At 48.6% G+C, this 26,581-nt stretch overlaps 1 protein-coding gene across 6 annotated transcripts in view; it reads right to left on the bottom strand.

Moving 5' to 3' along the window:
- Nucleotides 1-26,581, bottom strand: part of TTC28 (tetratricopeptide repeat domain 28) — a 445,830-nt gene that overhangs the window by 95,831 nt on the left and 323,418 nt on the right. For all 6 annotated transcript variants that reach the window (XM_039504811.1, XM_039504812.1, XM_039504814.1 and 3 more), the window contains one exon: nucleotides 6,356-6,863. In XM_039504811.1, coding sequence (XP_039360745.1) covers nucleotides 6,356-6,863 — 508 coding nt within the window. The remainder of the gene's footprint in view (nucleotides 1-6,355; nucleotides 6,864-26,581) is intronic.

Raw genomic sequence — 26,581 nt, 5'->3', positions numbered from 1 at the left:
GCTAAATATAAAGCTGCTATAAGAATAATAACGGTAGTGAGAAGTTTCAGAGTAGCAGCCGTGTTAGTCTGTATCCGCAAAAAAAAAAAACAGGAGTACTTGTGGCACCTTAAAGACTAACAAATTTATTTTAGCATGAGCTTTCGTGAGCTACAGCTCACTTCTTCGGATGCATAGAATGGAACACACAGACAGGGTAGTGAGAAGAACTTACTAATCCAAACTTGCCTCATGGGGTTTTGAGCTGGCAAAATGGTGAGAGCATTAAGAACCTAAGTGAGTTTGTGTCAGGTCTGCAGAAGAGAGAGCAGGCGCGCGTACACATGCCAGTGGTGGATAGGGTCCTTCAGGGTGGAGGCTACGCAGCCCCATTTAAAAGTTCTGCTTGCAGAGGATTGCTAAACCTGTCTCTTTGCAACGTTTCTGTGCCAAGAGGGTTGTTTCATGGCTCTGACAAACAGCATCAGAATGTCTCTAAGGCACAGGCAAGTAAGAAGAAATGTTGTTCAGTTTCAGACTTGATGTCTCCCGCCCAGGGCCGGTGCAAGGATATTTTGCACCCTAGGTGAAACTTCCACCTTGCGCCCTCCCCACATCAATTCATTGAGGAGCAAATCCCAACAAGCCTTTATAACCCCCAGGGGCCAGCCGTGCCCAGGGGCTGCTCCCCAGACCAGGTTCCCCCTCTCCCTGCCCCCTGAACTCGCCTGGAGGGTGCACAGCCCCCCCACAAGCCCTCCCCGCCCCGAGTCCACTCACTGGCTTTGCCGGGCTTGGGCTGCTGCAGCAGCTCGGCAGGGAGGAGCCGTCTTCCAGAGGCACCGGAGAGCCAGAGCGTCCTGCTTCTGACAGCCATGGAGGAGCCGGCATGGCACAGGGGGGACAGTAGCCCTGCAAAGGTGGCGGCACCGCTAGTAGGGAGCAGCAGCGCCCCCCGCCCCTCCTGCCCAGGCTGTGGCCTGGCACCCCACCCCGGGGGCTCCTGCAGGCTGCAGCGGATGCATGCGGGCGCCGGCCCCCATGCGCCCCCCGCTTATCATATTTCAACAATCAAAAAAGAGGATGGGAGGAGAGCCCCGCCCCCATCCACTCCCTCCCACTTCCCACCCCCGACTGCCCCCCTCAGAAACCCCAAGCCCCCCGGTTCCTTGTCCCCTGACTGCCCCCTCCTGAGACCCCTCCACCCTACCTGCCTCCCTACTACCTTACCCCCTACCTGTTCCCTGACCGCCCCAACCCTTATCCACACCCCCACCCCCAGACAGACCCCAGGACTCCCATGCCCCATCCAACCACTCCCCACCCCAGACAGGACCCCAGAACTCCCAACCCACCCAACCCCTGCTCCTTGACTGCTCCGATCCTCTCCACACTCCCACTCCCGACAGGTCCCCCCCAGAACTCCCAACCCCTGCTCCTTGACTGCTCCGATCCCGCTCCATACCCCCACTCCCAACAGGTCCCCAGAACTCCCGACCCACCCAACCCCTGCTCCTTGACTGCTCCGATCCCGCTCCATACCCCCACTCCCCAACAGGTCCCCAGAACTCCCAACCCCCTGCTCCTTGACTGCTCCGATCCCGCTCCATACCCCCACTCCCCAACAGGTCCCCAGAACTCCCGACCCACCCAACCCCTGCTCCTTGACTGCTCCGATCCCGCTCCATACCCCCACTCCCCAACAGGTCCCCCCAGAACTCCCAACCCCCTGCTCCTTGACTGCTCCGATCCCGCTCTATACCCCCACTCCCAACAGGTCCCCAGAACTCCCGACCCACCCAACCCCTGCTCCTTGACTGCTCCGATCCCGCTCCATACCCCCACTCCCAACAGGTCCCCCGAGAACTCCCGACCCACCCAACCCCTGCTCCTTGACTGCTCCGATCCCGCTCCATACCCCCACTCCCCAACAGGTCCCCCTCCCAGAACTCCCGACCCACCCAACCCCCCCTGCTCCCTGTCCCCCCTCAGAGTGCTGAGGCAGCGGGGGGAGGAGGGGAAAGCTCTGAGAGGGGCAGCAGCAGCTCACATGCCCAGGAGCTGCAGAGCTCGAGCGCGGCAAGAGGGGAGCTGAGGGGCGCATGGGGGCCACCGCCCGCATGCATCTGCTGCAGCCTGCAGGACCCTGGGAGGGGGGCTGCAGCCTGGGCAGGACTGGCGGGGGGCCCGGCTGCTGACCCCCTCGTACCGCACCGGCTCCTCCATGGCTGGGGCTCGCCGCCGCAAGCCGCCGCTCTGTCTCTCTGGTGCCTCCGCTTTTTGGCACCCCCAACCACTTGATGCCCTAGGCAACTGCCTAGTTCGCCTAGTGGTTGCACAGGCCCTGCTCCCCCCCAAGCCTACAGGGGACTCACTTTGCCCCAGTGCACGTGTCACACAGGATGAGAGGGGAGAAAATAACCCAGAAAACACAAACCTCTTAGCACTCATGCAGGGAATCACAATGCTGAGGAAACCAATTCAAGCTTCTGCTTCCCCACACTACATTTTCAGTGACAGAAACTGACCATGCAGAGATATATGGGGAAGCGCCCCACAAAGGAGGAAGTGCTTTGAAGAGGAGAACAGCAGCAATTCCTCATGCTGAAGGTTTAGCCACCTTTGAAGACACACACGATCTGTCCTCTGTAGTGTACAGAGGCCATTTCAGTGCAGTCCCCCTTGTCCCTCTCACTGGCAACCTTCAAAGGCCCTTCAGTAAATGATTCCCCCTTTCTCAGCACTAGTTGTAAGCAACTCGTTACTGATACGTGCTGGAATAACCCCCCTGAGCCGCTCCCCAGCACTATCCAGGAGAAGAACCAGGATGCTGCGGCCCAACAGCCGCGTTCTGTAGTCAGCAGGGATTCTGTTTGGCTTAGGATTGCTGAAGTCAAACCAGAGGGATGGCGGCCATTGCACCAAGGCTGGCTCATTCGTACCAGGGATGGACAGCGTGGCCGGAGCTAACGCAAAGTTCAGCTAGACTGAGAGACTTGGAAATGGAACCTCCCTTTCCCATCTCCCACAGATCGTTTCCACTCCCATGTCCCTCACGCTACCACGGTACCCTAGAGACCTTCTCCCACTATCAAACTAACACAGTGATACTTCACTTAGACCTGAACACCATTTTCCTGCTCTCATGCCAGGAAAGTGTCCAGGCCACACTGGGCAAAACTGGCTATGGACAGCAACTTGCCTTTCATTCTACGCCTGTAAAACTGAGTTTGAACAGGAGAGATCCGAGATTCACTCCTGTTCCCCTGGGGAAGACACTGGGGGCTTAGGCCAGGTGCAGTCGCAGCTGGATGATGGTTCAGGGAACTGCTCTGGTGAGCTCTGAAGGCCATGCCATGTTCCTCTCGATAACGAACTCTGGCCTAGAGGCCCGAGGGCCCAGCTGGTTAACGTACAAAACTGACAGGAATCCAAAGGCCTCCTCCAAGTGACCTGGAGAAAGCCAGTGATGAATGCCCCCCAGCCCCCAACTGCCAACAGAGCCCAAGGCATATGCTCCCCTGCTCATGGCCAGCAGAGCCCATAGCCGCACGCCCGCCAGAGCCACAGAAGCACTTCCACCCCTGTAGCTGGCAGAGCCCAGGGTGCATGCCCCAAACCTCAGCAGAGCCCAGGGTGCATGCCCCAAACCTCAGCAGAGCCCAGGGTGCATGCCCCAAACCTCAGCAGAGCCCTGGGTGCATGCCCCAAACCTCAGCAGAGCCCAGGGTGCATGCCCCAAACCTCAGCAGAGCCCAGGGTGCATGCCCCAAACCTCAGCAGAGCCCAGGGTGCATGCCCCAAACCTCAGCAGAGCCCAGGGTGCATGCCCCAAACCTCAGCAGAGCCCTGGGTGCATGCCCCAAACCTCAGCAGAGCCCTGGGTGCATGCCCCAAACCTCAGCAGAGCCCTGGGTGCATGCCCCAAACCTCAGCAGAGCCCAGGGTGCATGCCCCAGACCTCAGCAGAGCCCAGGGTGCATGCTCCACACTCTGGTCCAGCAGAGCCCAGAACATGCCTCTCCTGCCCTGTTGTCTGCCAGCAGAACCCCAGAGAGCAGTTCTCATGCCCACTCGCAGAAAAGACATCTCCAAGCACTGCCAGAGACATGGGGAACATAATTAGCTCTTTGCTAAATGTATTTGCATTTGTATTTTGCTAAATCCCGTATACAAACATCCCTTATACAAGGTCAGACTCAAAGCATCATGCTTTCCAACCCTCCTGGCCATCAGATCCCGTCATGCAGAAATGTTATCAATGCTCACTACTGGCTCTTTAAAGGTCAACGCCCCAAAGGGATTCTTGCATCATAAACCCATTTAGCCACACACATTTGCCATAATTTGAGTAAAGAAAAAGGAAACTCGGCGCACTAATTAGAAAGCTGGGGCTGTTGTGTTTTCTCCAGTTCACCTTATCTTCTTTATTCAGCTCCTGAAGACTCAGCTATTAAAGGAAATTAAGTAATTCATCAAGCCCATTTCAATTACCTGCCACGGATAACATCAGAGTACAATTTGCATCTACAAATGAACCAAGTGCCAACTGCCAGGCAGAAACAGAAGCTAATTTACAGAGCGGGGCTGCCTGCTAGAACTGCACTTCTGGGGGCTGCCAGCATCTCATCATCCCAACAGCCCCCCTCTGTCATTCCCACATCCCAGCCACACCTGGCCTGCTGAAGGGAATTACAGCCAAGATATCTTCACCTAGAACAGGAAAGTCCACAATGTCGAAAGTCACAGCAAAGGCAGCAAGAACCATCTGTGCTCTCTGAATTTCCATCTTGGGACCAGGGAAAGGGAGAGCGGCATTGCCTCTAAACCAGGGGTGGGCAAACTACGCCCGGGGGGGGGGGGGGGGCCCATGCGGCCCTTCAGACATCTTAATCCCGCCCTTGAGCACCCATCAGGGAGCAGGGTCCGGGGCTTGCCCTGCTCTGGCACTCCAGCCAGGGAGCGGGGTCGGGGGCTTGCACTGCTCTGTATGTACTGTGGCTCCGTGTGGCTCCTGGAAGTAGCGGCATTCCCCCCCGCCCCCGGCTCCTACACATAGGGGTAGCCAAGGGGCTCCGCACGCTGCCCCCGCCCCACGTGCCACCCCCGCAGCTCCCACTGGCCAGGAATCACGGTCAATGGGAGCTGCAGGGGCAGTGCCTGGAGATGGGGCAGCATGCAGAGCTGCCTGACCATGCCTCCGCATAGGAGCCAGAAGCGGGACATGCCCCTGCTTCTGGGAGCTGCTTGAGGTAAGTGCCGCCCAGAGCCTGCACTTCTGCCCCTTCCCATGCCCCAACTTCCCCCACCCCAGCCCTGATCCCCCACCTGCCATCTGAACCCCTTGGTGCCAGCCCAGAGCACCCTCCTGAACCCCAAACCCCATCCCCAGAGCCCGCACCCCCTGCTGGAGCCCTCACCACCTCTCCCACACCCCAACCCTGTGCCCCTTCCCGCACACTGAACTCCTCCTTTCTGGACCCACCACAGAGTCCACACCACCAGCCAGAGCCCTCACCCCCCTCCCACACTCCAACCCCCAATTTTGTGAGCATTCTTGGCCCGCCATACAATTTCCATACACAGATGTGGCCCTTGGGCCAAAAAGTTTGCCCACCCCTGGTCTAAATCCTGCTTCTAATGTCTCCTCCCCACAGGGACAATCATCATCCAAAACTTGTTGGGTTCTGCACTTTCTTTGAAGATCAGCTCTGCTGGGATTTGGACAATGCACCCTTTGGGTTAGCGAGAAGGACGTGAGGAGTTGCATTCTGTAAGGTTAATGAGCAGAGCCACCCTTTGGTCCATGAAACGTCCCCACCCTCACACCTGAGTGCTCAGCAGGGCCTGATGTCCTGCATGGGTCCCAAACCTATGACAAGATGGCAAATCATGATGCCCTCATCCCCACTGGGCATTATAATGCTGCTGCACCTGCTTTGCCCCTAAAACCTTCTCTTGGCCTCCCAAACTCATCATCTTACCATTTCACTCCCTGCTCTGCAAGCGCCTCATGCTTTTCACTGCCACTGGGACACATTAAAGGGCTAGCCCAGGGGCATATTGCTTTGGCCCTTTGAACCTGAAAAGGGCCCACTTGCTGCTGGGATGAAGGCAGGGCTGCTGGAGCAGTCTGTGTAGTGGGGGCTGAGAGCCATTGAACCAAACTGTAACCCCTGGATAGGATAGAAACCTCTTCAAGCCAGGGGTGCTGCTGCACCCCCAGCACCCCTAGTTCCAGCACCTATGGACAAAGGGGACTGAGATGAGGAGCTGGCCTAGTGGAAGCAGGGGATTTGAGAAGGTGACACAGCATGAAGTTCCCTGCAGCAGACCCCGGGGTTAGGCATTTTTACACGTAGCCTGGGGCACTTACCTAGATTGGAAGAGGCTCTGCCCTCAGCGGCTCGGTCCTGCAGGCTCTCAGCAATGCCCAGCTGTTCTTCATGGTACTGTTTGGCCCTCTCCAGGTCCTGCATGCACCTGGCAGCATGGCCCAGGCCAGCATAGGCCCGCATTTCAATGGCTTTCTCGGCCAGCTCCTGGGCCAGCTCCAGCACATAATTGTGGTAGGACATGGCCTTGTCGAAGTTCCTCCGGTAGTGGTAGGCGCTGCCCAGGTTGCTATAGGCTCGCGCCTCCTCCCGCTTGTTCCCCAGCTCCTTGGCAATCTTCAGATGCTGCTCATGGCACTGCACCGCGTTCTCAAAGTCCCCCATAGCAATGTACACTGCCCCCATGTTACCCAGCTCGCGGGCCTCCGAGAGCTCGTCTTTGGATTGCTTCGCAAGGAGGACACACTGCTTGTGACTAGCCAGTGCATTGGGGTAATCACCAATGGCTGTGTACACGTGGCCCAGGCTGCTCAGAGCTGAGGAAGCTGCCTGTAAGACAAGAGAGAGAGGGTGAGAGTGAGAGCCTGCGGAAACAGAGTCAGGTCAAAGGGACACGCAACATTCACCTGTTAACCTCTAACAAACTCTTCCAGGGAGACTCCAGCTCTGCTTCCTGGAAGGTCCAGTGGAAACCTGGCTATCTGCACCTGCAGCACGATACTCAGGAGAAAAATCCCCAGCTGCCGAATGGGGAATGTGCTGTTTGTGGTTCTCCAGCAGCGAAGGCATTTCTCTGAGGGCAGCTTGTGGCAATGAGGGGCTGCAGGGAGGGTACCTGGGGGCTGGCAGGGAGAACTGGACTGGGATTCTCTGATTGAGGGACAATTCCTTCCCATCCCCTGAGAGACATAGTGGGGAAACCCATGGCGCTGCAAAGCCCAGGGACTTTGGGGTAATACAGAATGTGGAATCTGCAGGAACTTGGCAGTATGAGGAGCCATGAGGTGAGACCAGACAGTGTGAGCTGTCTCAGAGAGCTCGGTTCCCGCTCTGAAGGCAGCTGTATCTCAGCCCATCTCTTACCACTACTTTCACACCTACAGTCATGCCAGTTATCACAGCAAAGTCCCGCCCACAGGGATCTTGGGCAGACACGTATGTAATGGCATTTCTCTGCAGAGTAACGACTAAATGAATCACTTGCTTCTGTGCCACTTCCCGCACAGTGAGCTCCCTTCCAACAGCAGCAGAGGTCTCAGGCGCTGAATAAGGAGCCTAAGAGGATGGTTTGTGAGAAACTGCAGCAGGATGCAGCTCAGACTGACCATGTTCACACTGCAGTTTCCCAGTCCCTCTGCTTACTGACCCTGCAGAGATTCCTGCGCGAGATTCATGACATCTGCTTCGGCAGACAGTCCTTAAAACCTCTGCAGTGGGAATGCTGACCCATGTGCAGGGAGCGATCAGACAGGGATACCTGCACAGTTAAGCCAGCATGCTCAGCATCACCAAGCCAGTCATGCTCTTTAGGGCAGAGCTGTCACTCTCTTTGCTGCACTTGGGTCCCCTTCGAGCTATGGCATTTGCTAATGTATCCCCAATGGTGGCCAAACAAAGTTAGCAGGACAGCTTAGCTGAAGTGCAAGAGTGGGGCTTTCCCATACAATGTGCAAGAAATACGTTTGTTCCAGAACAATCAACCTAGGAGATGGGTCTAAAGGCCAAGGAAGGCCATGTGCCTGGCTCCGCACTACGGAGCGTCTATGTATATTCACCCTGGTGCCTGTGCCCTCCCCAAGCCCTCGGGGGGCAGGAGAGCAGTACCTTGCAGCTGCTATTTCTTTAGAGAAGTGTGTAAACTGTCCCCTATGCCCCAAACTCCCAGTCCAGGTACAACGATACCATACAAATAAACAGTGATCAGACTCTGCCCACCAACAGAAGCCATCCATTTCCACCAACCCACCCTCTTGCTCCTTGAAAGCCCTGGGGAGCAGAGGGGCTTTGCAGCTCACCCAAAAAGTCAGCTGACTCGTGCTTTGTTGGAGCAACAGGGGAAGCGAGTTCAAGAGTTAAGTGTTCAGTATGGAGACCCCTGAGACTGGCAGCTCTAGCACTCAGCCCAGCTCAATTCCCAGAGCACTAGCAAGGGAGACAAGTGTCTCCTGGACCAAACTGTTCAAGTGGTTGTAGATTAAACCCTGCCCCTTGAATTGCACTAAGCAGCTGCTGCATCAATGAAGGCCTGAAAGATGACAGCAAGAGCCTACAAGATGGACTCACCCCAAGCCAGGTTAGGAGGAAAACCCTGATTCTTACATGTCCAAGGAGCATCATGGCGCTGAGTGTGCGCTGGGGTCTGTCCCCAGCTGCCCTAGAAACCTCTCCCACTCACCCCGCCAGCAGAGGCTGTTAGAACCGGCCATCCTCTCCCCATGGAAGCCATGTCTCCCCCAGCAGATACAGGCCTTTGCAAAGGCAGTTCCCTCCCAGCCTTGGTGCCACTTGTCCTTGATATACTGAGATCTTCCTGATTGTTCTCTCCAACTCGGGCCCTACCTCCAGCCTGGACACATCCAGCACGCGAGGGGGTTCAATTTCAGTCGCTGTCAGGCCATTAACCCCTTCCTGGGCACCCCATCACATGCACCCAGCTGTGAACACACAGCAGATGAGGTTTCCTCTCTAGCAGGAAATCTGGTTCATGTCCCCTCATCGGGAGCTGCACTAGACTGTTACTACTAGCTATAGTCTCACAGCAGCAACTCATCTTTCAAGGCTTTCAACAACCGAGGCCAGAGGAGCCTTCTTAATGATTATTTTGATTAAAATTATATCACAGGTGGAGGAGTAATGCAGTGTCAGGAAGATCTACGGGCCGGAGTGAAGGGCACATAGTGCAGACGATAAATTACTTTCATGCTTACCAACAGTAAGGGACTAATGTTTCGAAATCAAGGGTTTGTAAATGTGCTGTGCTGATGCAAATTAACAGATTAAAAAAGAAACCAGTTTTTCTCATACAAGAATCTGAGGCAACAGATTAGCTATTAAATACAATTTATAGGTCATAAGATATGAAAGCTGGCCATAAAACACTACCTCGGCCAGCTCCATAAATAGCAAAGCTGCATTTGCTTTCCCTGAGGGATCCTTGTAGGCAACTTAATTACACCATAAAAACTGCCAGAATTTACAATAACTTCATTTTTTTTCACTTGATGCTATAGATGAACCTCATTCAGCACAATAGGCAGCAAATATCTGAGACCAGCAGAGTTGCAGCTGATGTTAAAAAGGTTGTGATTTCCCTGGCAAGGCTGATGCACACTCCTGGAATAGGAAGTCAGATGACGAAACCTTCCCCCTTTCCTCAGGGTCTCTGAAGTGCTCCTCTTAAGATTCCTGAGGATTCTCCTTCCACCTCTCCTGAGTCTTAGCCTTGGGCCTGATCCACTAGCCAAGGAGAACAGTATGGATGGGAATTCCTGCAGTCCAACACTAGGGGCACAGCTGAGACAGGCTTTGGTGCCAGAGCTGCCATCCAGGGTTTAGTGCTCTCGACTCACGCTGTCAGGGAGGGTAAGTTACGTTGCTTTGGCTGCTGTAACTTGCTGCAGAATGGAAAGGGTAGCAGCTGGCAGCAACTCCCCAACCTGCTCTTACTCACACCTCTGATACTGTGGGGGTGAGGAGACCGAATGAGCTTGGCTGGGCTGGGCATTACACTTGGCCATGGGACATGCTGCTCCAATCCACCCTTTCCAGCTGGTGTGCACCAGAACAAGCCTAAGAGACATGCTTTGGCAGAGGGCTTGGGGCCTGACCGCACTCCTTCAAAAGTGAGGATTTACACTGTGCAGCAGGGAAGGCTGTTGAAAAAGGGAGAGACCATTTCTGTTGGGATCAGAAGGCTGGTGGGCTGCATGAATGCCCAGGCAGAACTGCTGGACAAACATGTTCTGCACTATGATAGGACTTCTCTTCAGACATGAAGGCACCTGTCTCATGTGTAGAGGGAGTCTTGATAAAAAGGCAGTTACAATATTTACTCAGAAAAATATTTTTTATGGAGCGCCCCACAGAACATTCCCGCACTGGCTCCTGGCCCCATCTCTAACTTCTCCCCATGCTGGAAAGTTTTAGGCCAGGGGTAGGCAACCTATGACACGGGTGCCAAAGGCGGCACGTGAGCTGATTTTCAGTGACACTCACAGTGCCTTGGTCCTGGCCACCGGTCCTGGGGGCTCTGCATTTTATTTAATTTTAAATGAAGCTTCTTAAACATTTTAAAAACCTTATTTATTTTACATACAACAATAGTTTAGTTATATATTATAGACTTATAGAAAGAGACCTTCTAAAAACGTTAACATGTATGACTGGCACGCAAAACCTTAAATTAGAGTGAATGAATGAAGACTTGGCACACCACTTCTGAAAGGTTGCCGACCCCTGTTTTAGGCCATTACCAAGAGTTTGTCATCCAGCTAGCTGAACATAAGATGAAAGGTCTCAGCAGAATATTAATGCATCTGGATTTGGATTAATGGATTTGGATTTGTTGGGAATGGAAGCCCCACAACTAAGTGAGAAGGTGCAGTACCTCATTACCCTGGACATGATGGTGGCCTCCCAGACACTCTTTCTGACAGGCTGGTGGAGCACCGCATGCAGGATTATCCATCCGAGCAGGACCAGTTTGTTTCCATACATTTAGCAGCAGCAACAAGCGGAGTTGGGAGGAGGCCCCATTCCATTCAAGTTAGTTTCACACTGGCTTGAAAGAGGTTTGGCTCTTTGGAAAGAGCTCTCAAGCAATTTAATGAAGTAACTATTTGGCAAACTCTAACAAGGCACTGCAGTTCTTTGAGGGTGGGTCTGTCAGAGCCTGTTCTGAGGCTGCTACACAACTAGAGGTAGAAATCAGAATTTTCTGCTTTGTAAACTTTCATTAAAGTGAAAATAGCTCAATGTTGTATCGAAATTCCCAGCCCAATGGTAAAACGTATGAATTTAGAAACCTCGTATATGCTCTGTCCAAAACAGTGTAAGGCCCTGCACAGGTTGTGACTCAATAAAATACACCTGGGCTCCCACCAGCGCTGGTGACATGTGCCGTATCCATTACTGACCATGAGATGCTGGTAGCCTGTTCTGGAGGTGGTTAAAGCCCAGTGCAGTACAACCCCCTGCATTACTAGCACTGCAGCCTCAGGTAAGCCCAGGAGCTGGGAACTCTCTCAGTCCCTGAGCAGCCATGACAGCAAACTACGATGTATCCAGAATCTCACGTTGCCACTAGGGAAAATGACGATCGTGTGGTGGAACGAGGAGAACCGGCCTCACAAGGGTTGTCATGGACATTTGCTTGCACATTAGTCAGTGAGAAGAGCCAAGGCCAGGTAGTATCGATCACAGCTGGGAACAGACTCAGCCTGTCCCAAGTGCAATAGCTGGGGACAAGAGGCATAACAGGGTTAAGATGAATCTCAGCACTGCTGCACAACTCCAGAGACCTCTCACACTGCACACTGAGAAGCAGCATTTAGAAAGTCCCCAGATCATTACCTCAGAGAGAGATTTGGGCTATTGCAGCGATTCATTCGCGGGGCGTGTCATCACTTAGTCCAACATCATCCCCAGGCGCAGCAAGAAGAGCCAGCCCAAGGCCTATGGTCTGGACAAGACCCTTGGGGCATGGCAGAAGGGGCCTGACTTGCCCCACTGAATGCCCAGGGTTTAACTCTTCATATTATGGAGGGGAAGAGTGGAGGAGGAGAGTCATGGGGCGGGGAGGGGAGTGGTCGCACTGGGATACTCCCCATGTTTTATTCTGTTAAATGGAGTGATGTCTGATCCGTGTGCCTTGTGCCGTCTCAGAGGCAGTTTTCGCCACCATTTTCATGGCTGCATGAGGAGAGCCCAGGGTGGTTTTGGCGTCTTCTGGGCTGGTTCCCTGCAGCATCTCTCCTGCAGTAAGAGAATTCTCAGTGCTCACACAGTACTCCTGGGGGTCATTAGTGGGAAGATTGTGGAGCCTGACATAAAATTAGTGTTTGGGAACAATTTGATGATGAAATCTGCTGAGGGACACCAGGGACATGCTGCCAGGGGCTGGTAGTAGGACTGGGGAAGATATAGTCACCGTATACTTAATAAAATCCTCCACATAATAATGTCCTCTGGGAACTCTCAGTGGCTCATGCATAGAGCTAACAGAGGAAGGGAATTCCATCTGCATTTGAAGGAGCCTCCCACCACCACAAGGGGTGCATCAAGGCTGAGTGCCGAGGTGTCTGCCTGAAGTGGACTCCAGACGCACATTCAGGAGTGGCTTTGCTTTGCATCGGGGATGGGAGACTGGCCTGGTATCACTGGGGTTTCGCTTCAGGAGACATGAAGAAAATTCATGCTTTATAAAGCTAGGACTATAACAATGTTTAAAAGGGAACTGGATAAATTCATGGTGGCTAAGTCCATAAATGGCTATTAGCCAGGATGAGTAAAGAATGGTGTCCCTAGCCTCTGTTCGTCAGAGGATGGAGATGGATGGCAGGAGAGAGATCACTTGATCATTACCTGTTAGATTCACTCCCTCTGGGGCACCTGGCATTGGCCACTGTCGGTAGACAGATACTGGGCTAGATGGACCTTTGGTCTGACCCGGTACGGCCGTTCTTATGTTCTTACGTAAGCTGACAAGGACAAATCTTACAGTGGAGGTTCCATCCACCTGTAATAATGCAATTTATCCCTTTCATAGAAAGCAGACGCTCCTGCCACCAAGCTAAGGCACAGAAGGGAGTTCTAAAGAAAAAAAAATCATTTCTAATTGTTCTGTGTTTCCTGAGACCAACAGCCAGATCAGCTTTTCTAGCTGAGTAAGGTAAAGAGCCCAATGCTAAACAGATGTATAATAAAGAAGCACAGCTACAGGGGGACTTGATAACAGGAAAACACAGGGGCCTGGGCTGTTTCATCCAAGCCAGAAGGTGGCTATGTCATAGCTATACTGTTAGAAAGCAGTTATCTGTTACAGCTCAGCACCCAGCTGAGGGGAAGAGAGTAAAATGAAATTCACCTAACACAGGTGTGAGGTAGGCATCTGAAACGAGCCTTTCCTAGACCCTGGCGAAACAACAAACCAGGACTCTCAATTACACCTGCAAAGTCATGGTGCTGTCCACTCACCCATCAGAACTTCCTCACCTGCCACTGTGGGCTGGCATGTAGGGAGGGAATTGGGATGGGGCTAGGGCCAGAGACCTCTGCTACAGACTTCCTGGGCAGTCTCTCTGTGCCTTGCTTCCTCATCTGTGAAATGGCGACAGCACTTCCCTACCTCCCAGGAGTATTGTGAATATAATACATTAAAGACTGCAAGTAAGCCAGGTCTTGTCTACCCAGGAAAGTTTTACCACTTGTATCGGTAATATATCACTATAGTTAAACTGGTCCAACACTCCCTGTGGACACACTAATTTCAGAATAAGAGTGGCTTTTTTTTGGTTTAGCTTAATCCCCTTCCAAAGCAGCCTAAGGGCTTGTCTAAAATGGCACTTTACAGCGCTGCAACTTTCTTGCTCAAAGGTGTGAAAAAACACACCCCAGAGCGCTGCAACTTCCAGTGCTGTAACGTGCCAGTATAGACAGTGCACCACCACTGGGAGCCGTGCTCCCAGAGCTGGTAGCTACTCCCCTCGTGGGGGTGGGTTTTTTTTACAGCTCGTGCTGCAACTACACAGCCACGTTAAAGCGCTGCTGCGGCAGCACTTTAACATTGCTAGTGAAGACGTACCCTGAGTGTCTACACAGGGAGTTATACCAGTGTAGCTTCATCAGTTTAAATTCACACCTTAGCTTATACTGGCATACCTTTTCTCTGTAGACAAGCCCCCAGACAATATGGAAGGGGGGGGCCATGAAGAGATATTTGTAAGGTGAACTCCTCCCTACCCCTATACCAAGCAAACCAACTAGAGGAGGGGTGGGGGAAGGGGACCAGAGATAGATGAAAAGTAGGCAGAAATGCAGGAGAAGAAACTGAGAAAAATGGCTGGGGAGACTGGGACAGAGAAAACATGGCCATTACAAACATGACAGAAGAGAAAGGCCAAACCAGAAAAGTAAAACCTCTTGGGGAGAGAGGATTGCAAATAAAGTAAAATACATTTTAAAGGAATATACGATGAGAGAAAAAAATGAGGAGAAGAGAATGAATTAAATGCATCAAGATATGGAAGGAAAAGTGAAGACTGGGAAAAGAAAAGGGAAAGCAGAATAAGAAGGGGGGGGGGGCACACATATTCAAGATGGATGTTTGGGATTACCTGCAAGAAGTGAATTCTGAATTTATCCACCCGAGAGTCTATTCATCCAGTCAGGGTGCAGAAACAATACCCTAAAATGTGTACGTCTGATCAAATCTAAGCAACTGCTCATGAATGACTCTCAGGACATTTCTCAGCCTGGGAGACTTTGAGGATGTGCCAGGCTCATTGCGCAAGTTAAAGCTGCCAGTCTCCACATTAGCCCTCATCTGTCAAGAGAGCACCAGCTCTTGTTCTTGCACTTGTTCTCTGGGGAAGTCTCTGCCCTACACTCTATACACATCCTGCCATCTTTGTGCACCCCTTCCTCCAGTCTGTGGATCTGATTTTGAGCAGGAGGGTAGCATTCATGGCACACTCCATCCCATGCTCAAGAGGCTTCACGCCTTATTTCACCTCACCTGAACGCCAGCTCTACACTAATTAGCAGTGAAGGGCTTCTTTTCCCTTGTGCATCAGGCAGCCTTAGGCAGCACCTAAGAGCAAGCCAGTCTACCCCAAGTCCTTAAAGCCTCAGAATCACTTTCTTTACATGCTTGGAGCTTTTGAAGGAGGTGATTTTGATTCTGAGATTGCATCTGTACAGAAATTCTTCCCACTGGAGTGAAGTCCGTAGCTGGGGGAACGGTGTCATGACCTCAGGGGATTACCCTGCTTCCCCAAGGTCCTTCTCCATTCAGCCAATCCCACAGCTTCAAACCAGTGTGTGTTTGCTTTCACTTGGAACACTTATAGTGAATCAAGTCTCAAACTCATCTGCATGAGAATTGCTCAGCTGACATGGGCAAAGGCACCCACCTCTCTGTGACATTTGGTTGATTTGTAAGCCACACACCTCCTGGGTGTGGTGTTCTGTTCCCAATAGTGGCACCGAGACCACTTAAGAGATTAATGAGTCTACTACAGCTTTAGCTAAGATCCATGTGGCTTTTCGCTCATGCACTAAGCTCCAGAGGTCCCAGGCTTGATCCCACCTGCCAAGACTGGGGTCTCTCGGTGTTACAGATGTATGGTTCCTTTATGAAAGAGCTGTAGGAAAATGATATGCAGGGGGCACAAGAGGCCACTTTTCATGACAGGCCCACTCCCTACAAACAAGCACTTAATTGGACCAGCACTAAGATGGAGAAAATATACTTCATCGACCTCCTTAACAAATCTGCCATTCCCAGGCCAAGGACCTAGGCCTAGTCACAAACACACATCGATAAACTGAACCCAAGGGGGCAACTGGGCTCTTCAGACAGGTTTTGAATGAAATATTATCGCAATTTGTTTTCCTTTCACATCTAACAAGTTGCAACAAACAAGGACTCTTATGTGCTGCAAGCATCCCCTTCAATGGAGGCTGTGCTAGGAAAGGGGCTGCTTTCAGGAGTGCCTACTGACCGCTGGCATTTCACACCTGTGATTGCTACACTTCTGCACCCTACATCCCTGCTCCATCTGGACAGAATGCATACCTGCCGCGCATCCACACACCTGCACACTTCACAGAAAACACAGCAGGTAAGGCTCAAACATTCTGGACAAGTGTGACTTTGCTAAGCAGCTGCAACATCATCTCATTTGCTGGGGCCTTGGATTTGTACTGAGTCCGAAACTTCAGGCCACAGTGACTTAAAAAAAAAAATCAGGATTTTCCAATTGATCACAACACAATTCGGCGCAAATGGAGAACAACTTTAGAAGATATATGTAGCAAGAACAGGACAGATGTGGGAATGGACCACATACTAGTGGTAACTACATGAGAATAAAAATAAGGAAAAAGACGACATCTGAACATAGATGCTCATGTTATACAAGCTAAAACATATAACACAACGAGAGTTTAGAATTGTGCTAGCAAATAGCTATCATGTGCTTGAAGATGATGATTGAACAGTAGAAGGCAAATGGAAATGAGTAAAGGAAATTTTCACTAAAACTTGTGAAGAAGTGCTGAGATTCATGAATAAATGGTTATCTGAGGATACATGGCAGAAAATGGAAAAAAAGATGCAAAATTAAACTGAAACTAAATCAAGCAAGAAGACCATAGACACAACAACTCCAGGAGGAACATGCCATAAAAAATAAGTAGGCCAAAAAGAGTGCTAGGAAAGAAAAACGAGACTTTATAGCCAAAATGGCAACAGATGCACAGCCCACTGCAGCACACAATGGTATGAAGACACTGTAAAACATCATTAGACAGGTGTCAGGAAAAAACCCAAATATCAGCTGACCAGTTCAAGACAAAACAGGGTGGATTTGATTTAAATCAAATTAATTTAAATCTAATTGAATTAAATCACTAGTCAGGAAGACTTGATTTAATCATGGGATTTCTACGTAAGAGTGCATTATTTTTGGTTGTTATAACCTTAATACATATTCTTCACAACTCAAAGATAGAGGTAGGCTTCATTTTTAGAAGGTACACACTATACATTTTTAAGTGATTTATTTTGAAAACTTTTCAGATTAGTTTTACAGCTATATCAGAAAATGAATGACTGGTTATTTCAGTTACCAAAGATAATTGAAGCAGATATTGATGAAGTCATTGAGAGGTGAACTATCTCCAATTCAACAGGTTAATCATTAACATTTGGAGGATTTTCTTGCCATGTTGTATTAGGAGGAGAACATCACCAGACAGACATTTAAATTGTTTTATTTAACTAAAACAACATTGTTATATATTCTTCAACAACAAACAAAATATTTTAACAAAACAAGCATATTTTAACAAAACATTCAATTTTTGAATTTAGTAAAACAAAGTTTTTAAAATCAGGTTAATTTTTGTTTAAATTGTTAAAATTGTTTTTAACTAAAATAGTTAAATGAAATATTAAAAAAAAATTTAAATCGACTATGTCAGCCAGGTCAACATGAGAAACTTAAAATATTGGCTTCTGCAGTTAAGTCAGACGTCTTCACCTTCGTTTTCCTGTTTATTCATAATTTGGAAAAGAAAAACAAGCTTTCCCACTTTTTCAGGTCCCAAACGATTTCTCAATTTGGAATGAATTTGTCCAAAGGAAGAAAGTATTCTTTCTACACCGGCAGAAGAAGCTACTGCTGTTAAAAGTGAGATTTTCACTTCAACAGTCTCTGAATCCAAGCGCTTAAGTGACTTCCACCAGTTCACTCGTGTGACTTTCTTTAAAACATCATATATTTCTTGAATGGTTCACCCTTAGCTGAGAAGTTTATTATAGTTGGCATTATGGAGGGATAATTGCTGGATGTCCATGTCATAGCCAACTCCACCTCTTCAGCAGTTACGGTTTAACCCTGGTACCGAGTATTGAGAATATTTACAAGAAAATAAGTTGGAGGTAGTGCTTATCCTATTGGTTTTTTTAATGCTTGTAATTTAACTCTATCATTTGCATATTTCTCTTTTTAAGATCTCACTCAGTGCCTTCCAAATTTCAACAGTGTCAGCAATAAAGCAGCTATTTCCCTGCATTTTGTTCAAGGCTACAGAAATAGGTTAAGGATACTCAGCATACATTCAACATGTCTCTTAAGCTCAATGTTGAGAACTTTGGCTGTGGCAGTGCCATCTATTTTTTCACAATTTTGTTCACAAACTGTCATCAGATTAGGCCAGTTCTTGATACAGTGCTCAAAACAGTCCACTACAGAGTTCCATCGCATGTCTTGTGGGAGAGTTAGCTTGGTCCTCCCACTTTTTTCAGAGCAGCTGCTATCAAGTGGTTGTTACGGAAGTATTTTGCAATTTCAACAACAACATTACCCTTTATTTCTGGAACACTGAATTCTCTGGCTAGGAGGTGCATCAAATGAGCACTGCAACCGTATGTTATCAGCTTGGGACTCTCTTCTAAATAATTTCTTCTCATCTTGGATACATTTGCAGCATTGTCTGTGACCAAGCTGTATACTAGACATCTGAATGTTTTTCAGTTTGTTACAGCTTTTGCTGCTACTTCTTGTAAGTATTCTGCTGTGTGTGCATTTCCTGGTGTATCTATTGTTTCTGTAAAGAAGACATTCCTTCTTTTGTTGTCATACAGGCACATACAACAGGATCATTGTGGACATTGCTCCAACCATCAAGACTCAGGTTCACAATTTCATCCTTGAGACTTTTTGCACACTGCTCAGTTTCTCTTTCATACACTTTATCCAGCAATTTGCCTGTGACGTCTTCTCTGTTGGGTGGATTGTATCCTGGTCTTAATGACTGAACCATGTTAATGAAGTGTGGGTTCTCAATCATGTGGAAGGCAGAGTTTGTTGCATAAACAAACTGGGCAATTTTTTCATCAATTACCTCTTTTTGTAATCTGCTGGTTATCACAAACTTATCTATGGCTGTTTCTGGATGATGGAGATTTTTTTTTTCCTTTTTGCTACAGGTGATAAACTGAGGCTAAGTGACATACATGATGCAACTGAAACACTATCATTGGCAGATAACTCTGAAACTATAGAAAATGATGGTGATCTTGAAGGTGGATAGTCTTCAGAATCCTGTATGTTGAGGATGGATTCTCATAAACAAAATAAGTCAATGCAGTTATTTAATTATTACCATACTGCTCATTTAGTATTACTCATTGCATTCACTGACACTCAGTACTACTTTAAAGGTGAAATTGTAAAAGGAAGATCTGCCCATTTCAACTATTTATTTTTTATCACAACTGCACCTAAAATGATAGTACCATAGAGTAACAACTATATTTTTTGCTCCAATATGAGAATTCAAGAATAGTCCAGAAGGAAGACAGGCTCTCCTTACAAAAGAAGTATGACATAAAAAAGTTTACCAACCTGAAGATCCTGCATGTTCAGACACGTTCCTTTCATCATATTCAGCGCAGCTTCCCCCTGAGAAGGAACACTTCTCATGATGTTGTTTAATTCAGGCAACCAGGCCTTGCATTTCTTTGTTGCACTTTATATATTTTGCACGCATGCCTGTCTTACCCACAGGTAGAGGAACTTCATTAAAATATTCCCAAACTGGGTCTCTTTTACAGCCTGCTGCCATTATAAGTTTTCTCTTCTAGTGACAGAATGGTATGGTAGATCTCAAATCAATAAAGGCTAGACTCAGTGACGCCAACTTTTGTTTTCCTCCGGTGGGTGCTCGCACCTCCGGCCCTGCGTCCGCCCTGACTCCACCTCTGCCCCAAAGTCCCCACCTTAACTCCGCCCCTCCCTGCCCCTATTGGACCCCTCCCCAAATCCCCGCCCCGCCTCCTCCCCCAGGCGCGCTGCGTTCCCCCTCCCTTCTCAGGCTTGCCACTTGAAACAGCTGTTCTGCGGCACAAGTGCTGGGAGGGAGTGGGGAGAAGCAGAACGCGGCGGCACGCTCAGGGGAGGAGGCAGAGGCGAAGGTGAGCTGGCGCGGGGAGCTGCTGGTGGGTGCAGAGCACCCACAAATTTTTCCCCGTGGGTGCTCCAGCCCCGGAGCACCCATGGTGTCAGCGCCTATGGACTCAGAAAGACCTCAAGACCTCTGGAATATGCTGCTCAAACAGTTTCTACTGCCTGTTTCTACTGCCTGTCCCTCCCTTCTCACATTTATCTCCAGACTTCTCCTTGTCCAGATCTATTCCGCCCCCAACAATCTTCTATTCATTGAACTTTTTGAAACTTTGCACTTTTAGAGAGAGGTAAGGGACTGACTGTGAACGCAAATTTGCAGAGGGACAATAGGGTTGAGGCCTGTTATTTCTCACCTCTATATATTATTTATTTATTTAAAACATTTTTGCTGTTAACAAGCATGTTATCTCTTTTTTTAATTTTTTTTTTAAATAATTGATTTTTATCCACCTAAGACAAAGGCAACTTAACAATGAAGACATCAGAACAATTACACATATGGAGGCAGTACTTCAGTCACCTACTGATGAGCCAATCCTCCAGATAGAGAGGAAAGAGAAGATATGAACATCAAACTAGGGACGATCACCAGAGCAGAAGTAGAAAGGGGAGTCAATCAGTTAAAAAGCAGAAGAGCACCAGGTCTGGATAACATTCAATGGAGGTTCTTAAGGAAGACTTGAAGAACACCGCAGACATTTTGATTGGCCTCTTACAAAAGATATGGGAATAATTAAAAATACCAAGCGAGTGGGAAAAGGGTCATATGGTATAGCTGCCAAAGAAAGGAGACCTCACTCAGCGAAAAAACCGGAGACACATTCAATTGCTGTCTATTCCAAGTAAGCTATTTACTGTTTTCTAGACAGAATAAAGAAAATGGTAGATTCAAGATTACAACAAGAACAGGCAGGGTTCAGACAGGAGAAATCAAGTATAGCTAAAATAATGACCCAATGTATCATCATAGAACTGCTGATTGAAAGGCAGTCACCACTTTATATGAATTTTATAGATTTCCAAAAAGCCTGTGATACAGTGGATAGAACAGTTTTATGGAAGTTGCTATGCCACTATGGAATCCCACAGAAATTTGTGGACATCATTCAGAGCTTCTGTTAAAATACAACAGACCAAGTAATACATAACAGTGAACCAAGCCAGTCAACTTTACTACGAGCATCAGACAAGGATTCCTTACATCACCCATATTCTTTATATTAGTGGATTGGCTAATGAGAAAAACCATAGATCAACCTGGGGCATAAAATGGATTTTCACCCAGAAGTTAAAGAGGACCTTCACACTGCTATTTCATACCTTTAGAGACAATGCATGTCAAAATAACTATCTCCAGGCGGGCCTATACCCAACTAGTAGGGATGAAAATCAGCACAGAAAAAGCTAAAAAAAGTAGAACTGAACATAACAAGAAATACCATAATACTTTCTGGGGGTATGGCTACACTTGCAGCTGTACAGCGCTGGGAGTTAAACTTGTCTTCGTACAGCTGAGTAGGGAAAGCGCTGCAGTCTGTCCACACTGACAGCTGCCAGCGCACTGTCGTGACCACATTCGCAGCGGCATTGGGAGCGGTGCATTATGGGCAGCTATCCCAGCGTTCAAGTGGCTGCAACGTGCTTTTCGAAAGGGGTTGGGTGGGGTGGAGTGAGACAGGGAGCATGGGGGAGAGAGAGAGTGGATTTTTGGAGCCAACACTGTGTCAGCAGCTGCCTTGCAAGTTCCGACTCCTTCCCCCACCCCTCTCTCACTCACTGAAAGCAAACAGCAGCTGTTTGTTTTTTTCCGCTCCGAAACGGACCCCCCACCGCCCACCACGCTGCTTCTCTCCTCAAGCAAACAGTAGCTGTGGGCGTTCCAAAGGGAGCCCCCCTGCCTCTGCTCATTCACAGCAAACAGGAGCTGTGGTTTTTTTTTGATAAGCAGCTCCCGAGTCCGGAGTTCACAACAAAACAAAGAGCGGAATCTTCACTTAAAAGGATTATGGGAAGCTTCCGGAGGTCAGTCACTGCGTACTAAAGTTATTCCCTGTTTACACTGGCGCCCCAGCGCAGCAGCGCTATACTCTTTATTCCTCTCGGGGAGGTGGAGTACAAGCAGCGCTGTAGCCACGGAGATACAGAGCTGTATATGCCTTGCCAGTGTGGACGGGGAGTGAGTTACAGTGCTGTTGGTGGCTTTATTGCGCTGTAACTCTCAAGTGTAGCCAAGGCCTCGGACTGACACATAAGAGGTCCGATTTTTCATATATCTTGGCAGTACTGTAAGCACAAGAGGCAAATCAGACAAAGACATTCAAGCCAGAACAGCAAAAGCCAGACATGCCTTCGTAACTTTATAAAGGTGATCTGGAGTAACAGAAATCTTGCCTCCAAACTAAACTTTGCATATTTAACACCATTGTAAAGTCAATCTTACTACATGGCAGTGAAACTAGGAGACTTATAGACCCAGAAGATCCTCAGCAAAAGGGTCCCCTGTTCTTTGCAAACAACTCATCTCAGACCTCACAAATATGCTATACAAAACACGTCTTGCAGGGTATTCATCCATGAAGGGTAACATGTAAGGTATTCACAGAAAACTTATTTAACAAGACTTATAATCACTGAAAGATGAATGTCCAGGTAATATTTAAGGAATAAGGTGACTGTACAGAAAGCATGCTTTATGGGCTTGATGTAAAAGTCAGTCACCATGGGATAATATGGCTCAGTGATGGCCCATTCACTCAGGAGGGAGTTGTCACCCCTACCCGCTTAGCCAGTGATGTAATGCAAGGCTCAATTGTCTAGCCTTGCTCCTCCCAAGACTATCAATAGAAAACCATCAGAGACAGCTCGAAACCACCTGGAGGTAAAAAAGGAACAAGACAAGAGACAGGTGCGCCCTGTCTATGCATAGAGACGGACTGTTTCAGTATAACAAAAGGAGGGGAAGACGCTTTTCAGCCTTTCACTGAGGAGACATCGTGGGTAACAGGAAGGGTCTCATGAAAAATCAGATCCTGGTTTGTGTGAAGCCAGCCAGCTCTATAACAGACTGACGCTTGGGGGAGGGACCCCTTTATTAGAGAGGAAAAGTAACTATTAATAAGTGTAGACCCAGGTTTGCATTTTATGATATTTCTACCATTCTCTCATTTCTAGTTAAATCTTTTTTCTTTATTAAATAAGCCTACTTGTGATTTACTGTAAAATGCTCACACGTGCTGGGTATTACACAGGAGCAATGATTTAAGCAAAAACACTAGTAAGCCAAGATAACACTGCTTCTTTGGTGGCAGAAGATCTGGAATTTCTGTGTGTAGCTAGTGACAGGGGCTAGATATCACAGGGGAGTGCTTTAAAGGGACTTGAGGACTGAGGTGCAACCCCAAAGGCATGTGCTTGAATGGCTAACAGGCTGGTGATGTTACCGAGCCAACACCAGTTACCACATGCAAGACTCCCTTCAGCTGGAGGCAAAAGGTAACAAGCAGCCTCACAGTTCCGAATACCCTGAGAAGAGTCACAGCCCAAAGACCTTACTATCTAAACGCCAAGTTTTCATAAACAGCTGCCAGGAAAAAATAAAATCACAACAAATAAAAAACCCTGGAGGAGACTGAAAGAGAAACAAATAGGACAGGACATTATGGAATAAAAATGGAAATAGCTTAGACATACATGGAGGAAAGACCGGAATAACATAAGAAGTCAAGTTTTGGACTGGAATCCTCAGGGAAAGAGGTAGACCATGGATAAGATGGAACAGCACAATGGAAACAGAATTGAAAGCTATCACAATGACGTGGGAAGAAGCTAAGACTGCAGCAGGAGACTGGCAATGATTTGGTGAAGGTCTAATGTTCTGCGTGGAACAGAGAGGCATGGGGGAAGGAGGAGGGGGGGAGAGAGAGAAAGAGAGAGAGAGAGAGAATATCTTGCAAAATAATTTTACCCCAATGTTAGTCTGTTAGGCAGTCTGATGAGGAGTTGCAAGGCTGCAACCTGTGCATTACTGTGAAAATGTGCCCCTCCTTCTAATGAACTGGGTCTTGGAATCCTATCAAGGACAGAACATTGCCTGGGACTCTAGTTGATTGAAGAGTTTGCTAGTTTGTATTCTTACAGCAACTGATGATTTCTTCCTAAAAAAAACTCCCAGGAGCAAACACTGAGGGATTATTGTTTTAACTCAACTTTGTTTGGGTCATTAAATTGAGGTAAGGGGTAGGGTAGCCACCAGCATGTGACAAGATCAAGCAACTGCTCAATGAGCTCTAGCTGCCTGGCAAGGGTATCTGGTAATGGGGAAAGCAGTTTAGTTGCCATCAAGACAAGTGAAAAAGTGCCACTAGAAAGTGCCCCCAAATGTCCCCTCTTTAGCTCTTCCAGTTAAGCCCTGCCAGAGAGCAGCAAGAGGGAACTGGGACAGTGGCTGCAGAGGAATTCAGTGCCACTTTGTCCCTTCCGAGCTACACCTGCAGGTGGCGGTCACTACAACCCTTGCAATTATCAGCTCAGAGCTTTAGTTAGAGAGACATGGAAGGCTATCAAAGGCAACGGGTATTTAATGCTCACATCCACCCCTGAGCATGGCTGCTTCCTAAGGCACAGAAGAGCAGCTCTCCACACCTGTCTGAAGACAGCACGGCATTCTCAGTGTGTCCATCACCAAACGGAAAAGTAAAATAATGAAGATGCTTAGCAGATACTCAGATCACTGGTGCTGGCCAGGGACTAAGCCATGGGGATTAGCTAATGATGGATGCTTTCTCTGTTTGCTCTACAGGCCAGGGTGGTAGTAAGAAGGGATGAATGTTTTCAGGATCTACAGGCTCATTCAGAGAGGATTAGCTGTCAGTTCTGCCAGGAGAGGACTCCCAGCAGCTGTCAGCAGCATTTTATTACACACATTTTTCCTCTAGTTCTATTAAACCTGCTGATCATTTACTCTGAAATTACCAGCATTTCAGAACCAATCTCAAAGACCTGAATGTGCTCTAGGTACAAATGTGAATTTAACAGACAATACACAAAAAGTGTCACCATCTCCCAAACTGCCCCCCAACAGCCAGGCTGAAGTGCTGGTGCTAGACTTTGCAGGTTGTGTCTCATTTGAAGATGAGAAAAGACACGGCAGGCATGACTCTCCTTCCAGACATTATTTGTATGCAGAAAGGAGGAGCAGCTTTGCTTTAAGGTGATTCTATCTTGTGAAAATACACTGGAATCAATAACCCTGTCAAACCTAATTTATTTCTCAGTAGCAGGGGTTGGCCTTTTATTTCTATAGCATCCCCTAGTTTCAATGATTCTCCTTCTCAGAATCTGTATTTCATCCCTTCAGAACTGCAGGTTGTGCACTGCAGTAAATTGATCATCACTAAGGAGTAGCCATGCCACTGAACCCAGACTTCCCAGTCTGTGAGAGCATCACGCGGCCTGCAGCAGCAAGAAGGGAGCCTTCCTTAGCATCCAAAGGGCATGTTCTATCACAAGTAGTGCCAACTGCAGTCTGGCTCCCAGTGTCACTTAGTGAAAGCACCAACAGAGCAGAAAAATGATGCATGTTTGGAGAGTTGCATCAGTCCAGTGGCAAGCGACTTGCCTAGCCAAACCTACCCACATGTAACATCCTCATCTAGATGGGAGATGAACCTATTTTGTATTTCTATAGCATCTTCATCTGTTATGGGACAAATCCCTCACATGCCATGTCAGGTTCAGTGCCTCTCCCCCACTCCCAGGGTGAGTCATTCCGCTGCTACTGCAGCCTTCTGAAGCTCCAATATCTCCAGCTGCTCTGAATGCACTGGCCCCAGCCCCCCTTCTCTCCCTATGTGGAAGCATATGGAGAGCTCTTTGGGACCCGACTTTGAAGGCTCTTCATTCCTGCACAGCACCTCCACTACCGTGGGGAAGGCGAAGGAGAAGGACATACCCCTGTATCTGTACAACGGCATTGAATTGCAGCTCCCTCTGGGGTGCAGGGTGGCAGCCAAGCAGATTCACAACATACAGCACAATGACAAGGGGAGAGGAAATTCTGGCCAAGGACACTTGGATCAACTGTGATGAAAAGGCCCTGGGATGTTACTGTGCACTCAGAGCAGACAGGAGCTGCCTATGTTAGGTCTCACTACTAGTAACTGGGGGGGTGAGAGGAGAGAGACACACAGAGACACTATTTCTGAAGCTAAGGTTTTATATCCGAGTGTCCAGCCTGATGTCATTCCCTCTGCAAGTGGATAAAGGCCACTCTCTAGATACTGGTACTTACATGGCCCCATCACCTCTGGGTTCAATGCCTTTATCCTGATAGCCTGTAAGCAATGTTACTGGTGGGGAACTGAGGCACAGAGAGACTTAGTGACTCGGCTGAGGTTACTCCGGAAGTCTGTGACAGAGCAGGGAATTGAACTCACGTCTATTTTCCTGGGTTACAACAGCACAGAAACAGTTCAGGAAACATCAACTTTAAAAGCAAACACAGAACAAGCCAGAGTTGTGGAACAGCAGAGCTAGTCTGTGCTAATGAGTGCTGATTAAAACAGAGCAGCCCAC

This window comes from Mauremys reevesii, linkage group 18 (assembly GCF_016161935.1).
Source record: "Mauremys reevesii isolate NIE-2019 linkage group 18, ASM1616193v1, whole genome shotgun sequence".
In the NCBI taxonomy this organism is placed as follows: Eukaryota; Metazoa; Chordata; order Testudines; family Geoemydidae; genus Mauremys; species Mauremys reevesii.
This window is presented reverse-complemented; position numbering and strand designations above follow the sequence as displayed.